The 18,515-nt window shown below is 41.8% G+C and overlaps 1 protein-coding gene across 2 annotated transcripts in view; it reads right to left on the bottom strand.

Moving 5' to 3' along the window:
* Positions 1–18,515, bottom strand: part of NEDD4 (NEDD4 E3 ubiquitin protein ligase) — a 118,141-nt gene that overhangs the window by 44,372 nt on the left and 55,254 nt on the right. For both annotated transcript variants that reach the window (XM_069982455.1, XM_069982446.1), the window contains 2 exons: positions 5,006–5,056; positions 1,149–1,210 (listed from right to left, as the gene is read on the bottom strand). In XM_069982455.1, coding sequence (XP_069838556.1) covers positions 1,149–1,210; positions 5,006–5,056 — 113 coding nt within the window. The remainder of the gene's footprint in view (positions 1–1,148; positions 1,211–5,005; positions 5,057–18,515) is intronic.

The raw sequence follows: 18,515 nt of genomic DNA, 5'->3' as shown, positions 1-18,515 counted from the left end.
CAACTCCTGAGTTTTACCAGGGACAGATTGACTTCAGCTCCTTCATAAATGGCCAATCAGACACTGATGTAAAGTATGTTTGGCTCAGCAGCTTCTTCTTACTGTCCTACATGATCCTGGGGCAACCTCTGAGTGAATAAGGCAAAGAAATAAAGCAGATTCTCCTGTGTGTGCAGTGGATGCAGCCAGTCTCCAGCCACCATGTCCTGAAGAACTTAGAACTAGACTGGATGGACCAGGAGGTCTTTTTCTGCTGACTATATTTCTAACTAAATATTCACAGTACCCAAAGGGAAACTGCTAACAATGCCAGATACCTGTGATATAGAGGTCAAACATTGTCCTAGACTTATCAGCTCTCTGTCAGCGTCCACAATCTTGAATTGTCACAGCCACACATGAACTACTCAGTCATCTGTGTCCCACCTTAATCACTGTTTGGCTGAATGGGCATTTCTGAGTGGGGCTGTGACATCACAGGATCGGAGGCGTTGGACCATGAGCAGTGACGCTGCACTGCAGGGACAAGGGGATGTGTAAATAGGACTTCTTTATAATGATCTCATCATCTCATATCTCCCTGGATTTTTCACTGTTGCCCAGAACACCCCTTTAGTTTATGCCTCTCTCTCTCACACACACACACACACACAAACAGCCTGCCACAGCCATAGCACACACATGCAGCCTGCTGCAGCCATAGCACACTGAAGTAAAACACACAATCTTCTCCCAGGGAGAAAACACCACATTGAGGACAGAGGTTACTGCTACACTACTTATGTCTTCTCCTTCTCTATATTACACAAGATATCTTTATATTACACTATTGCTCATATACTATCATCCAGCATCCAGGAAAACAGCATACTGTAGATCTCCCCCCACATAATGGGCTCTTCCAGCTCAGAAACAAACTGCCAAATAGTGACCGACAACTTTATCCAGATCACCCTCATCTAATAGTGCCAGTGCTTTTTAACTAATATGGTAGAAACTGTATTTAAACTGTATTTTATTCTAGGTTTAGTAAACAAGCTCTATCAATTGATGGAACATATATTGATGAGTAACATTTATAAAATCTATATGAAAATTCAATAAGAAATAGCTGGACAGAATAGGAAAGGTACACATAAAGAACTTACTTTCGTGGATGAAGAATAAAGTCTTTAAACGTATATGGTCGCTCCAACCGGGGATTTTCTGTCTGGAATAAAGCAGAGATGACCAAGTGAATTTTACAATTTCTGATCACACACAGAAGTACAAATTATGATACTATAGACAGATTTTTTTGTGACTACCATCAATATTAAAGGTGACCTGTGGTCTCTTCTCACCTGTTTTAGTGAATGTACATATTTTTAATAAAATTACAGTTTTGGAACATGTTTTCTTACAGCTGTGTAGGGATTTTGCCCTGTTACTCGAAATGTATGACTAAATAGCCAACTGGCACAGCTGAAAGTCTCAAAGCCCCCAGCTAGTAACACCCAATTGGCTATTTAGTCATACAGCTCTAGTTTGAATAAAAGATTAACAGCACAACACAGAGCTATAATAAATGATTTTCTGAAACTGTTGTTTTAGGGGAGTCCATTACACGCACACACAAAAAAAAAAAAAACATCAAACACAATTGGGTGTCAACTAGCACTAAGTGTTGCAGTATACTTTGCTTACAAATTTAGGATGGACTGAGATGGAAAGCGACAAATCCAGTTAAATGCATTTAATGTAGTTTTGACATACATTTTCTTACTGGAGTTAACGTATACATTAAACACATACACAAATCACAAGGGTCTCTCTTTTGAGACGTGTGTTCAGTTTTCAAGATCTCTGTTAAGGGACCATCTTGGACAAAACAGATTGAAAGCCATACAGACTACAGTTTACCACATGCTACAGTATCAAGGCTATAAACCTATTATCAAAGTTGATAAATATTACTTATAATAATGCAGTTACAGCACTCTAAAGGTGCCTGTACACCTTCAATAACTGACAGTCGAACTGACGGCTGAGCATTCCCGTGTTGTCTATGTGGAGGGGAGGAGTAAGCCGCAGAAAGAGAGCTCTCGCTGTGGCTTATCGCTACCTGAACAAAGGGATCAGGCGGCAGGTACGGCTGACTACAGTCTAAGGGTCCTACTAGACAAATCAATTTTTTTGTTTCCACCAATTAACGATAAATGATTGCAAACAAGCACTTTTTGGAACAACCTGAAATTATTTACCATAATACATGGAACGATAGTTGTTAGTTACGATCACTTGTATACTCATATACAAACAATCCTAATAATAGAAAGATGTGTACATACACCGAAAGATTTTAAGGGATGTAAAGGGAAGATCTTAAGATCTAAAGGGATGTAAACAGTGAAAGAGATAGGAGAGCCAGAAGGAGAGTCGATGTAGGATATAAGGGAGCCATGGGCACAACTTAGGTGAGAGGAGTCCAAAAGCTGAAATCTATGTAATGTGTTTAAGGGGGGGGGGGGGGGGGGGGGGGCGGTCTTTGGTCTAATTTAATTTTGTGGTTTGGCCAGTCCCCATTATTTTTAATACTGCCCCGATGTGATATTTATTCCTAATCTCAGGCATTACTACATCTAAAGCATCGTACTTGGGGGCACATGGGCAAGCATAAAGGATGGAGGGTTATGTTACTATTGAGGGATGGGCTGCAGTAGGAAAGGGCCAAAGATATCTGAGCATGGTATGCAGTCCAGAGAAGTCAACATGCTGGTTTGGCCTGGATGGGTAAGAAATACGAAGAGATTTCTTCTGCACTGGAAGAGAATATCCTGTATTACTGATCAGTATAACTTGGAGGGGTCCTTTGCAAAAAGCTCATTTTCTAGTAACACCCTTGCAATATAAAACTGTAAAAAAAAAAAAAAAATCTAACTTTTGAAAAGTGTTGGCTCCATACAGGGTTTAAGCTTTTGGATGTTAACAATGTGCCCATTCACCGAAAGAAAACAAAGATATTTAAAATTATAAGGAACTGGCACACACAACATTTCTGAAAGAAGTGTACTTTAAATTGGCTTTATTATATAAAATAGGAAAAGAGAACCTTCAATATGTTGACCACTAGCAGCTAATGAGCAATTATCTGCCCGTGTAATAACACCCAATGATTAAACAAACGGAAAGTTGTTTATTTTTGTTTTTCAATACGTTGAAAAAAAAATCTTTGGTAGTTCGCTTGCTAGATCGTTTGCATATCTGTTCGAGTATTAAGTCATTTACAGATAAAACATGTGTCGGTTGTCCTGAGGAACGATTAGCGACCATATAACGATGTTAAAACGATCGTCCATAACAATAATCAGTGAATGTTTCATGTATATGAATCATTCATTATAGCGAAACTTTAAATGATAATGGTTTCATAGACCCTTTATCCGGTGGATAGGAGATAACTAGATCAAAAGTTACAGTGTCAAGTTTCCCTTCCTTCTAGAGTGATACAAGCCCCAGCCGTGGTTACCTGGGTGAAGCGTCCGAGGGTGTCCCGTGTCACTTGCACTGTGAGATAGAATACGTAGACCTTTTGGTTGCTTTGTTCTATCAAGGCTAGTTCCTTTGTGTTGTAGGATACTGCCCTGCACTTTGTAGAGTGGTTCTTGGTGTGAGCTGGGTTTTTTCCTGAATTGTGCTCCTTGTAGTGTTTAGCACTGCATAGTGAATATAGTAGATATAGTAAAGAAACTGAGTGTATCTGGCTGGTACATACACGTGTGTCTCTACCTCACTTCACACTATACCACACTGAACAGTCCCGGACAGGGGTCCTGGCAAAGCCAGGCCCTAGCTCGACCACAGCAGGGACGTCCGCTTTGTGTGTCTTCCTCCCACGAGAATCTGAGTAAGACTGAAGCTACACTTCCTCCCACCAAGTGACTACTTCCTACAGGGGTATGTAAAAGACCCTGTAAATGGTGGAAAGCAATGTGTGCAAAAAGAGAAGGAAAGTGATAGGCTAGAAAAGAAGAATCTCTCTATTGGACAATAAAAGTACATAATATACATTAACAGTAACCCCTTGTTCACTACAGCTATGCAATAGACAAACGCTTACATACAAAATACTGAGATCTAGTGTAATAAGTGTATATTGGTGGTTTGTATAACTTTTGGGGGACAATACAATACTTCTATAAAAAAAATTGCCGGAATTCTTCTTTAAATGAAGAATAAATATGGGGACAGCAGATAACAGATTTGAGCTCAGAATCTGCACACTTGTGCAGCAAGTACTGTATGGAACTCAGCTGTTTATGTAGATCAAATCTATATGTAAAGCAGGTCAGACCCCATCATACTAAAATAAAGATGGCCTTTCATTCCAATTTTGTTGTGTTTTCCAAGGCCAAATGTTCATTAAAACTAACACTAGATGTTTTATATGAAACGTGTTCCACATTCCAAAACATACAAATAGCCAGAACAGCAAAATAGTTACTAAAATTGTAAGATGCCAGAGAAGTCTACTAATTGGATAGGCTTATGGGCAAACCAAACTCTGATGTCTGCTATAAAATGTAGATTGTAACATAGTCATGGTCATAAACACTCAGTGAAACTTCTGCCTGGCAGCACATCCAGTCTACATCTCTTACTGTAAGTTAACCACTTTACCACATGATGAGCTGGCCGGGTAAGAACAATGCAAAGCACTTGGCGACATCTATAAGTTAACAAAAGGTTAATTATTTTCAGCTTTACAAATTCTGATACCCTGCACAATCCTCCTGGCCGTGTGGCAGCTGATACCCTGCACAATCCTCCTGGCCGTGAGGCAGCTTCTTACTAAGAGTAGAGCTTCAAACTTAACTGTCCTGGCAGCCTTGCTTTGTACTGAATGAAGCACACATATCTTTAGTGGTCATATATAAATGAAAAAAGGCAGGCTAGCTTGTGATCAACAGATTAGGTTTACAGAGGTACAGAACAGGACGTCAACAGTTGAGAGAACAGCACATACCGGTAACTGGTATAGAGGAATATCCACTTGACCAAGAAAGTCATCTCTGGTCTACAAATAAAAAATAACACTTTTCAGAAAATTAAAAAAAGAATATATAATATTAAATACAGTAACAATTTACAGTTTTGTTTTTTTCAATCAATAATCTGCAGTTAAAAGGAGAACTCCGGGCAGGATCACTTTTTTCAAAATGGCCAAAGAGGATGTGAGCGTAAAAAAAACAAAAAAAAACTGCAATATCCCTTATTCTGCCGCTTGTGTTTCCAGACGCTTCTTGGTCTCAGCCAGTCAGTGGCTGTAGCGGTGTCCTACCTCTGCTGCTGAATGGCTGAGGGGGCCTGCAATGTCCCAGGGATATCGCTCAATTTACAGGGGGTGTAAACATGAAAATTTTAATACGTGCATTGAAAGGAACAATGCCCCGCCACTCCATTAATACCTATGGGCTTCAATGAAAACACCCAAGTACTGTACTGTCTCCCCATAGGCACTGAATGCAGAGGAAGGACATGTAATTGTGCAATGAAGAGGATCAGGTACCCTAGGTATACCTATTCTACTTGTCCACGGTTACTTCTGCATTGCAGTAACGGTGAAGGAAAAATTAGCCTACTACTTCAAAAGAAAACACCTGCATAACATTCACTGAGCGCCACCTAGGTAATATACAGTATGCACAGCAAAGCTAAAAACACATCCACTCCATCCCTCCTATAAAATTCAGGGCAATAGATAAAGGTTCTAGTGCTGCTCCAACAGATATACAGACATGCTGTAAAAAACTTTAACACACAGCAAAAGTACAGTTTTCTTATCTTTATATAGAAATCAGTTCCACCATAATCATGTTGCAATAATGCAAGAAAAAAAATATAAATTTTATAATGATAAAATAAGCAGAAGGCTATTAAACAAAATTTCATACTCAAACAAGGTATATGTATGTTTAGGACATTGGATGGGCACAGCCCCAAACTAATTCGTAAAATCTTCTTAGGCTACATTCACACATCTGTTCTGTCCACAACTGCGGGCACGCAATTGTGGACAGAACATAGGACCAATGGTATTGAATGGCCCTGTTCACAAGTCCGCAATCTGTACCACAAAAAAAAAAAAAAAAACATGCTGTAATGCGGTCCATATTTTGCGGCCTGGATCGGTTTGGTAATGAAGTGGGAATGTAGTGCTCTGTGAAGCACGGCGCACTACAGATGCACATTCGTAGTCCAGGAGCGGCCACGGGCTGCACTACGGGTGTGTGGATATAGCCTTAAACTGTATAGAAGCAGTGTTTCTGTGCTTGGTTCATGTCACTCCAGGTGTAATTAGATATTTAAAGTGATACTGTCACCCTCCTTACTCTTGCTTCATTGCATTGGTTAACAGAGTCATCTGGGCAGGGCTTCACAGCAGTTGGGCTCCATCTCCCGGCTCGGGAGAGAGCATAACTGTCATGAAGCCCTGAAACCCCTCCTTGCCAACACTGTCCACTGATTAAATCATATATCTATATGCTTCCAGAACATTAAAAAATGTTAATATAGTAAGAAAAGTCAAAGAGGCTGTCACGAGCTCCTCCTAACACCTCCTTACTCCCTCCTCACATACTGGCTCTACTTGGGACTTCCAGGTGTCAGTAAAGCAGGGAGGGGAAGAGAGGAGGCATCCATAGCTTGTAGCAGATCAGGAGCTTGGTATAGCCTCTTTCACACCTTGTACCAGAGAATAAAAGCATTTTTATACATCCCGGAGGCACAGCTGGATATAGGAAAGGTATAATGCATCTCCCAGACTTAAGAGCTATCTAACAGTGTCAGCAGTTTGGAATGTAAATTGCATATTGCCTCTAAAGATTAAAGAGCAAGCATTAAATTGTCATTGGAAGGCTGGAATTGGACCTGCATGGTGCAGGGTCTCTCACCGGAGCAATGGAGATGGAATTCTCCCTCTGCAGGTTAAACTGTATGTGGTGGGCAGCAGTGAGAAATGCCCTCAGAAGCCTATTCTGCGCCAAATTCAAAATAAAATAGGTGCGCATTATAGAAATAACACAATAGTCATTTTAGACAAAAACAAAACAAAGGCGGTACACTTTTAAAATAGATGAATCTTCCAAAATCATATTGTATGGGATAAGACAAGATGGGAATTAAACTATCTTTTGCCTATGTGCAGACACCTATATGGACTAATGACAAAAGAGGACCACTATGATTAATACCACGAGTTGATACAAGAAAACCCCGTCTTAGGGTGCGTTCACACCTACAGGATCTGCAGCAGATTTGATGCTGTGTTCAGTTATTTAAATGAAATCTGCTGCAGAAAGTCAGCTGCAGATCCTGTAGGTGTGAACGCACCATTAAAGAATATTTTCCCCATCTGGAATAATGAGGTATTTAAAGGGGAACTCCGGACAAGAAAAACTTGTTTTCTATTAAAAGTACATTAAAAGTTATATAGATTTGTCTATACAATGTATTACTGTATCTGTGCGGTTCTGCCACACTGGTAGCTGATCGAAATCCAGGAAGTGAAAAAAAAACGGCCCCTGTGCCAATCCACATTGTCTCCTGCTCCTTCTGCTCTCCCCCTTAGAAGACAAATCTTCCATGCCTCTGTCTCACATTGTGTGTGTTTGCTGATGATGCAGACAGGGGGCAGAGTGTGAGGTCACAGGTGGCTTGGCTGGATAACCCAATCCCATAACCATATTAATGCTAAGACAGCAGTGAAAATGTTATAATTATGTATGTTATAACGTGGAATAAAGGAAAAAAGGAAAAAAAGGCCCGGCGCCTCGTGTAATACTGACAAATATGTAGGATAAAAATGAGAAGTGGGAGGTCGCTCACCTTGTTGCCCCTTGGGCTTTATGCGTATCACCCCTCACGGTCCGTGGGGGTACTAGCGGTACCAGGTCCTGTGCAAGGTCCGAAGTATGTAGTGGCTAGGATGATGGCTGCTAGAGCTGATGATACCCAAGACGGGTTACTCCCAAGAAGAGGGGCCCGTAAGGACAAGTATAGGTAAATAAATAAAAAAATGAAATAAAAAACGCGGGGGTATGTGGTATCAGCGCTGCCAAAAATATCCAGAGATAGCCAGATGCAGTAAGATAAATGATTTATTCTTAAAAGCACAACTATGACGCGTTTCGGAAACTATTAGGTCTCCTTTCTCAAAAATAAAGTGCATAACAGTGAGGGTACAGGTATCGATTTAAATAAATATAAAAAGGGCGCCAGTCCCGCCCCTAATTAGCATATTGGTGAGTAAAAATGGACATAATAGTGCAAACAATAAAATAAATATACATAGCATATATTTTGTAGGCGTAGTAAATATGGATTGGAATAATGTAAATAAATATATATTTCAAAGAGTCCATGAACATGACAGGTGATCGCCGAGATAGTGTCAGAAAGCCGGTGGTACGGGGTAGCCGGTCAGTTGCAATGCAGTTCGCTGGAGTGTTAGGTCATGTGTTACTCGTTGGCCAATGACGGGCCGGGGGTGTGTAAGGTGGTGTCCAATCGGAATAGCGGAAAGGATAACACTGGAGAACGTCGCTCGCAGAGAGAACGAACCGGTGGGTAAGCTTGCTGGAGGTTGATATCTTCTAGAGTTGTTTCAAGGGGCTCGTGATGGCTTTAGATATCAAAGAGAGCCGAGCGCTGTTAAGTCGGGTTCTCCGGTCACGTGACTGGCCTCGACCAATGAAACGTGGGGGTGTGTTTGCCGTGGTCCAATCAGGTAAATGTAAACAAAGAGCCGGCATCTCATCTGGAGGTCGTCTCTCGGTGCATGTAAGGATGGAAACAACGTTTCACTCGAGTTGGATGACCATTAAAAATAAATGAATACTGTTTGTTACAAGAGAGAGCATGGTATAGTGGTCAATAGCTAAATTCGTATAGAGAATAAAATATATGACATATAATAAAAATATATATATATATATAAAATATATATTATGAAAAAATATGATATAGTGTCAATTGTATGATATATACAATATTGTATATATATGAATGAATAGTGGATAATATAACTTATCTATATATATATGTAGATATATGTATTGACATGTGGAATGACTTTGTAAATGAATAAATATCTACAGGGAGATGTGTGAGTGGAGTTAATTATGTACGTTCTCGATGTATTCATTCAAACCTTGTGGGACCAACGTTTTTAGTTTGTAAATCCAAAAATTTTCTCTTTTGCGCAAGCTTTGAAATCTTTGACCGCCTGTTGGAATCTGTTCTATAGGGAGAACGGTAAATGAGGAAAAATTACTATGGTTGCAGACAAGGGCATGTCTAGAGACACTGTGCAATTCGTAACCTTTTTCTACGTTGCAACGATGATTGTTAATTCTGCAACGTAACGGCTGTGTGGTGCGGCCTATGTACTGAATGCCGCATGGACACTGAAGAAGGTAGATAATAAAGGAAGAGCTGCAGTTAAGATAGGATTTAATTTGGAACTCTTCACCCGTTATCGTTGATTTAAAAGAGCGAGTTTTGTTGAGAATGTTATTACAACATTTACATCTGTTGTTACCACATTTGAAGCTTCCGAGGATCTTTGGTAGGGGGGTGATATTGCTAGAATGGGTAACCGGTTTTAATTTACTGGGAGCTAAAATGTTCTTTAGAGCACGAGCCCTTCTGAAGGTTATCTGTGGTTTCTTGGGGATGATGTCTTTGAGGAAAGGGTCATGGCCAAGGATGTCCCAATGTTTGTTTATGATAGATCTGATGGTCTTGTGGTCAGCTGTATACGTAGTGATGAAATTACAGGCGAAGTCAGGGTTATCCATCAACTGTTTTTTATGGGTCTTGGGAAGTAAGTATTGTTCCTGACTGAATGATCCAGCTTTTTTGTATGAATTTCTTATAAGAGAGGCGGGGTAGCCTTTGGAGGTGAATCTTTTAGCTATTACACTGCATTGGGATTTAAAGTCACTATTTTTTGTGCAGTTCCTACGAATCCGGCGGAATTGGCCGTAAGGAATGTTGGTCAACCATTTTTTATAGTGAGCACTGTCAAAGTGAAGGTAGCTGTTGCTGTCTACAGATTTAAAGTATGTTTTTGTCATAATTTTACCTTCTTCATGGAAAACTAGGATATCTAAAAATTCTGCATTGTTCTTATAGATGTTGTAAGTAAACTCGAGCCCCCAGTTGTTCATATTGAGGTCTGTGATGAGGTTCTTGAGCTGCTCCTCTGTATCATCCCAAATAATGAAGATGTCATCAATGTATCGACAGTACAGGGAGAAGTGTGAAAAAAGTGGGTGTCTATAAATTACCTCATCTTCAAAATTCCCAATGAAGAGATTAGCAAAGCTTGGTGCGAAAGTACTTCCCATCGCGGTACCTCGTTCTTGATTGTAAATTTTCCCATTGAAATGGAAGATATTGTGTATTAATATGAACTGTATGGCATCAAGGATGAATGCGGCTTGTTCAGGAGGCATAGTGATGTCCTGAGTGATGAAGGTAGATACTGCTTTTGTTCCTAGATCATGATCAATAACTGTATATAAGGATGAGATGTCCATGGTAAGGAATAAACAGTTTTCATTCCAACTGGCCTTGGTGATACGGTCAATAAAGTGGGTGGAATCTCGTGTGTAGGATGGTAAATTGGTGACATGTTTTTGTAAAAAGGAGTCAACATATTTGGATAATTTTGATGTTAAGGAGTTGATACCTGATATTATTGGTCTACCTGGTGGATGAAGAGGGTCCTTATGAACTTTTGGGAGATAGTAAAAGAGAGATAGAGTGGGTTCAGAGATGGAGAGATAATCTGCTTCTCGTTTTAGTAGAACTCCCTCATGCAGTCCCTTCTGAATGAACGCATTGTATTTGGTAGTGTAAGAGGTGAGAGGGTTAGATGTTAAAGGGCTGTAGAATTTTTTGTCTGACAATAGGCGTAGGGATTCCTGAATATAGTCTTCTCTGTTTAGCAGAACTATTCCCCCTCCTTTATCTGATGATGGAGGTATCCTGTGCTAGGTTTTTAATGGCTAATTTCTCTATTTTGGCGAGGTTATTAGCGTGTTTGGTGGGTCTGGAAGAGAGGACTTCGAAGTCATTTAAAACCATGGTAGAAAATGTTTCAAGGAAATTACCCCTACTGTGGGTGGGGTAAAAGATGGATTTAGGTTTGAGACCACTATCTAGTGGGGGAGGGTGGAGTGGGGATTCTATGATTTTGTCTGGAATAGGAGGACCATTCAGATTTTTCAGGTTAAAGTGTCTTTTCAAGGTAAGCTTTCTGATATAGGCATTCAAATCTAGAAATAGTTCAAAGTCATTGCTCCTTGTGGTGGGACAGAAATTGAGTCCTCTTTCTAAGACGTTGCTTTCGGTTGGATTGAGGGTATGTCTGGATAAGTTGAAGATTTTGATTTTATCAGTGGAGGAGGGATGATGGAAGTCTATAGCAGTTGGCTTCTTTTGTTTTTTCTTTCTAGTCTTCTTGTGGTTGGGGATTCCTCCTCTAGATCCTCTCTTTCTTTTTCCACCTATTATTGGGGCAATGTGTATTACCTCCTGAATTTGTTGCAGAGGTGCAACTGGTAGTGGAGCTAACGGAGGTGTAAGGTTGACTTGAGTGGGAAGGCCTAAAAAAGACGTATGGTCAGGAGATGTGGTGGTGGTGTTGATATCCGGGTCTGTGAATTCAGGAGCATGAGTAGTGATAGTGGAAACTAATGGAGTAAAAAATTCCGATCTGGGAGAAGTATTAATGGGTGTTTTGTGTGTCCGGATGTAGTGTAATGAGAGAGTCATCGAAGATGGGATCTTCTTCGAAACGTCCAGATGGTAATGATGGTGGTAAAAGGGTGCCCCCTGGCAGAGCTTCCAGTAGTTCAGTAGGGATAGTGGAAACCGAGACTTCTGGAGCGGAGAAGGGAACTGAAGGTCGGGGGGGTGTGATGTGTGGAGCAGTGGAAGAATGAACCTGTGTGGGTGGATTGGGAGTGGTAGCCGTAAGGTTAACAGATGAGGATTTGTCGGATATGGACCATTTAGTACGAGGCTGGGGAACGGGTGGTCTGGGATGGAATGGGCGGGGAGTGTGGGTTCTGTTGGTGTGACGAGGTATGGGGCCCACAGTGGGGATGTTGGGTATCCTGGAGGGGAGAGGTATGTGTCTAGGTGTGTTGCCGTTGGAAGGCCTGGAATGAGGTGCAGGTCTGCGTTGAGCAATTTTGGTGGGTTTGAGCCAGAATTTAACATTGTTAGATGCATAGTCTGTACGATCCCTGGAGAGTTTAGATAATTTTTTATGGGATATTTCTTTTTCAAAGGTTTTGATTCTATTGTGGATATTGGTGTTATATTTGGGATACTCAGGTAGATGTGTGTACTTAGAGAGATTTGCGATACAGTGGTCAATTTTGTTATAACGTGTAATTACATTGTAATTATGAAGAATGCAAATATTAAACCAAGTGCCACAAGTGGCAGTAATAATGTACTGGTAAAAATAAGAATTAGAAATCTATACTAGTCCAAGCTCTGAAAATGTAATGTAATCACTCTTTTGATGGAACAACATCACATTTTCCTGAAGTTTTTAAATGAAAATGGACAGCAATATAAAATGTTTAGGGCACTGTATTCAAGAACAGGCATTCCCACATATCAGACACTATCCTTGTATCCAATGACAAAATGTTTACCTGAAAATGTGGAACACCTCTCATCTTAAAGGGTGGAAAGAAAAACACAAGGTCTAAACACCTGTGGCTGCTTATTACCAGAGGCTTCAACAAGGTGCCATTCTACAGCCCCGTGTACAGGGTCATTCAGGGCTTTTAAAAAGTTTCCAAAAACATTTTCTGATAAATGTGCCACTTCAACGAACAGGAAAATCAATTTGGTTGTATGGTTTACCTATTTTAGGATTTGTGCAGATGCAGGTCGGGTTAGCCTTCACACAGAAGTCTACAGTTATAGAGCAGGAGAACAAGATTTTTATAGGAGGGAAAATATCAACTCTAAAGGAAAAAAAAAATAAACAGATCTGGACTATTGCTGCAGCTTATACAAATACAGACTCAATGCATCAGGTTTCTAGGCCAACATTTTTTCTGCTAAAATGTCCCAGACATAACTGTACATTCTGGATTTCCAGAGCATAAATGGCTTCACAGAAGACACAGTAGGAGTGACTGTCAAGCAGTTATTTTAATCAACACAGAATGTTTCTCCGCTCACTCTAAAAATAAATGTGCCCGTCATGATTTCAAACAACGCACTACTCTAAAATATCAATATTTGGCACAGATTACTTGCAGGTGTCCAACAGATTTGGCCTCCTTATGCTACGTTTACACGGAACGATTATCGGGCGAATTTTCGCAACAACGATCGAATTTGATCGATAATCGTACGTGAAAACGCGGCGAACAATCGATAAATTGTTCACTTTGATCTTTTAAACATGTTCTTAAATCGTCCTTTGCAAAAAATTTGCCGATCCTTCCGTGTAAACAGTCATCGCGCGATAGTCCGGCCGCCCGGCCCCCCGCTCGCAACCGGCTCGACGGCCCCCCCCCCCCCCCCCCCCCCCCCCCCGCTGCGGCTCTGATGGCCCCCCTGCTCCGATCGTCGCCCCCACGCCCCAGCTCCGATCGTCCCGCTGCTCCGATCGCCAATGCCCCCCCCCCCCCCGAGCATGGCTGAAAAGGGGAGCCGGAAATTTCAAACGGCGATCGGAGCAGCGGGGGGCGGGGGCCATCGGAGTGGCAGCGGGTGGCGATCGCGGCGGCGGGGGTGGCGATCGGAGTGGCGGCAGCGGGGGTCGCGGTTGGAGCGGCAGCAGGGGGGCGATTGGAGCGGCGGCGGCGATCGGAGCAGCACCGGGGGGGGGGGGGGGGGTGATCAGAGCGGCGGGGGGGGGGGGCGATCGGAGCGGCGCAGGGGGCTGCGGTTGAGTGGGGGGCCCGGCTGCGGATGCGCGATCGCAAAACGATTTTACCGTACGATATATCGTACCGTCTAAACGCTGATCGTTATAAAAAAAAATAGTAACTTTGAAATCGTTAATCGTACGATCGGGCCAATTATCGCTCCGTGTAAACTTAGCATTAAAGATGCCAATTAAATAAATGGTGCAATTAACACCAATGTGTTGGCACTAGAGATGAGCGAACCGGGTTCGGGTTCGAGTCCATCCGAACCCGAACGATCAGCATTTGATTAGCGGTAGCTGCTGAACTTGAATAAAGCTCTAAGGTTGTCTGGAAAACATGGATACAGCCAATGACTATATCCATGTTTTCCACATAGCCTTAGGGCTTTATCCAACTTCAGCAGCCACCGCTAATCAAATGCCGAAAGTTCAGATTCGGATGGACTCGAGCAAGCTCATCTCTAGTTGGCACCTATAGTAATAAGGCCCTGTTCAAAAAGTTTTTTTTTTCCGAATTTAGAGTGAGTGCAGGGAAAGCTCCTGATGCATATGCTAAATGAGTCTATACAGTTACGTAAGCTCACTAAAGACCAAAAGAGCATTATTTAAAATATATAGTATGATATTGTAAATACAAATTAGCAGCTAACACTGTTTTCTAAATAAATAAAAAATAATTTTAGGCTTTTAATTCCAACTTTGTGAAAACCACAATACCTAAGACAGGCAAAGAGCATGTCAAAGTAAACAAATGAACAAAAACTCTGTCACTAACTAATAGCATGTTACGGTCACTCAGACATCATTAAAGGACAACTCCGTCGAAAAAATTTTTTGGCTTATTTAACACACATTACAAAGTTATATAACTTTGTAATGTGGTTAAATACTCGGTCTGGCCCCCTTCCCCCACTTTCCGACCTCCGACCCCCCACCCCGGAAGTTAAAGAATATATACATTACCTATTACGGTCGTCACGGTCCTCTTCTCTGGTGTCGAGTGACGTCAGAGCTGGGGGGCGGTCCGGGTCTTCTTCCTCCTCGGCGTCTTCATTGAGAGTGAATGGGAGAGAAAAGGCTGCTGGTGCACATGCGCACCAGCAGCCTTTTCATTGGCTGGAGCGCATAACATGGCTTCCAGCTTGCTCAGCCCTGATTGGCTGAGCTTGCTGGAAGCCATGTGATGCGCTCCAGCCAATGAAAAGGCTGCCGGTGCGCAAGCGCACTGGCAGCCTTTTCTCTCTCATGGACCCGGAAGCAAGAGACATCGCTGGACGGCGGAGGCAGGTGACGGTGAGGCGGACGACGGGCGAATGGAGTGGCGATCGTCACCGGAGGGATGGTGAGTATGGTGTCTGTGTGTGTCTGTTTTGTTTTTTTTGGGGGGGGGGGTCCCGCCGGAGTTGTCCTTTAAGATAATCATAGTGTCATTGCTTGCAGGGTAAGCTGACTGTACCATATTGAAGTTGATTTCACGCTGTATCACAGTGAAATCTGCTGCAAATCTGGTTACAGTTAAAGTCTATGGCACTCCATTTCACTGTGAGAATGGAGTGCCATAACATTCTTAAAAAAAGCCCGGCAAAATTTTTTATTAAAGTATTGCATTGCTTCCCAAAAGTTATACAAATCACCAATATACACTTAATACCTGAAATGCTTATAAAGTGCTTTTTTTCCCTGCACTTACCACTGCATCAAGGCTTCACTTCCTGGATAAAATGGTGATGTCACGACCCGACTCCCAGAGCTGTGCGGGCTGTGGCTGCTGGAAATCAAGTTTCTATTAAACGGTTAACGATTTCTCGCTCGGTCATTAATCGTTAACTGCTATTCAAATGAACGATTATCGTTTAGATTTGAACGATTTAACGATAATCGGAATGATAATCGTCCCGTGGAATAGGGCCCTAAGTCTGTGCAAAGCAGACCGTAAAATGTGCAGTCACATACTGGGATCTGGAAATAATTCTATGCTGCAAGGCAAGGAACAGTCCCAGTTAGTAAGTATAACACTTTATTCCTGGACAGACAAAAAGTGATTCTTTAAAAAAAGGGTTGTCGCTCAATAAAAAAAAAACTTTTAAAATATCTAGCTCTGAACACTACTCAGTGAGTAGTGACCCCACTCTTAAAGGGGTAGTGCGGCCAGCACGAGGGACGGTCGGAGTGTTTCGGCCAGCCGCCCGAAGATTACATCAATGTCGGAAGATGGTGGACGGAGGTTGACACGGATCAGGTGAGTATAGAGCGCTACACTTCCGGGTCTAGCGTGGGGGGGGGGGGGGGGTGGAAAACGGGAAGGGGGCCATTCACTAACATGACATACATTGCAAAGTTGTATAACTTTGTAATGTGTGTTATTAAGTAAATAATTGTTTAGCGCCGCGCTACCGCTTTAACATTATGACAAGAAACAAGAATCCTGAAACAGCTGTTTATGGATGGGCAACTAATCCTGACTTGGTCTTGGCTAATTTGCAGACCACCTTCCCAAAAGCATTGCTTGAAACCCAAGAGGAAAATTCATCCTCGTCTGTGCCAGGGGCAGACTGTGAAAAGTTACAAAATTTTTATGTTACGTCTTCTCTGTCAAGTAGGTGAAGCTTGGTGTAAAGTGAGCATGCAAAGAAGCATAGTCTCCAGCTATGGCGGATTTATTGAAATTTATGATATACTTGAAATGACAGATATATACACACCCTTTTTTTTTTTTTTTAAAGATACACCAACAAAAACCCAACACTAGTCACCAAATGTCAGGTAACAGAGCTGGTGGCTGGTTTCAACTGTTTATTCAGACCCCTCTGGAGAAAGTCCAGGACAAAAGACATTTGTTTTTCGGGATCCACACATGCCTGTCCCCAAAGTCCACCTCCAGAGTCCAGTTGTATTTCTTTGCCAAAGTGTCCACAGCAGGAGACTTTCCGCTAGGAAAATAGAACAGAAGTTCTGTACCCAGAAAATATTAAGTCCACTTAAGGCACCCCTGCAAAACCTTAGATTTTTTGGAAAATTAAGGGATTCAGGCACAATTCCCTGTGATGTATCTTATGACAACTGAGGCAGTCTGCTCTCCCGTAAAAGAAACCCTTTAGGTGAACATTGACAAAGGGCTTGAGAGGAGTCTCTAAAAAAGAGCAAATCTAAGAGCAAATCTAAAAACAATAGAGAATAAAGGAATGCTTTTGTTTTTCTCTTGCTCTCATTCCTTACCCATCTATCTTACATTCTAAAAGCTATGCTGTGGTCTGGTAAGATCTTGAAATATTTCCCTTGCAGCAGAGGTGGAGTTGTCAGTATTGTCTGTTGCGGATTGCATTTTTCTGCTGCCTCCCAACAAGCCCTGAATATCTTGATCCCGCACAAGCCCCCAACTAGTGTCCATTGTAAGATTGTTTCTGTTTAGCCACTTTAGCAGAGAGTCCAGAGTTTTCTGACATAACCTTACATTCTAATCCTGCTCCTTTGGAAAACCATCCCAGACATGGAGGAGTTTGGGCAGAAAAACCCTTGAGTACAACAGAGCCCATAAAATAGCTGAAATAGTGGCCATAAGGAGTCCTAGAAGAGACATGCTCTTCCAAATAGTAACCAGGGAGTGCCAAAAAAAATTCTGAAGGGTGTTGGGGAATTTTTATTTTGTCCTGAGGATGTAACCACCCTTTGCTGACTGGATGATCCACAAAAACACTTTTGCTAAAATCGGATAGGGCAAGGATTTTCCCGGTTTACTATCCACCCCAGCTTGTTCAGAAGGGGTTTCCCTATAAACAGAAAATCATCTAGATAAAAGTAGATGCAAGTGTCCACACTATTAGGCTAAATTTTAAAGAGGACCTGTCACCCCCGATCGCGGGGTGAAAGGCTCCTGAACCCCCCCCCCCCCCGCTAGAGCCCCTCATACTTACTAGATTGCGCTGGACTGCAGAAGTCCTCCAAGACTTTAAGTAGTACTTTGCTTTCTCATCTTTTGAGTCTTTGAGCATAAACACATCCTCAAAAACGGTAAGAACATCTCCAAGAGACTTTAGCTATTACATTTTTTGACAGTCCAAAATTGCTGGATCTGTTTTGCTAAAATGTTGGTTTCTTTTTGACCACCTTGTGTATAAAGGCTTTCATGTGAGGGCTTATCTGGAAGTAATGGAAAAATCCAGTCACGTTTTTATGTTCTAGGAGGGCCCTTTGCTTCTTTGCATCTAACCACTTCTTCTATAGATTTCTGTTCTTTTTGCTCCAGTAGGTTCACAGCTGAGTGAACAGCTTTCACTAGTTGGTCTGTGTCTATTATAGAAAAAGGTCTCCCAGCCTCATCATTCTCCAAGCAGAAGGAGGCTTTACTAGAGTCTGATGTAACCAAGCCGATCTGGCCTTCTTTCTTTGACCGCCTACACTACCGTTCAAAAGTTTGGGGTCACCCAAACAATTTTGTGTTTTCCATGAAAAGTCACACTTCTTCACCACCATACGTTGTAAAATGAATAGAAAATAGAGTCAAGACATTGACAAGGTTAGAAATAATGATTTGTATTTGAAATAACATTGTTTTTACATCAAA

This window comes from Dendropsophus ebraccatus, chromosome 1, assembly GCF_027789765.1.
Source record: "Dendropsophus ebraccatus isolate aDenEbr1 chromosome 1, aDenEbr1.pat, whole genome shotgun sequence".
NCBI lineage: Eukaryota > Metazoa > Chordata > Amphibia > Anura > Hylidae > Dendropsophus > Dendropsophus ebraccatus.
This window is presented reverse-complemented; position numbering and strand designations above follow the sequence as displayed.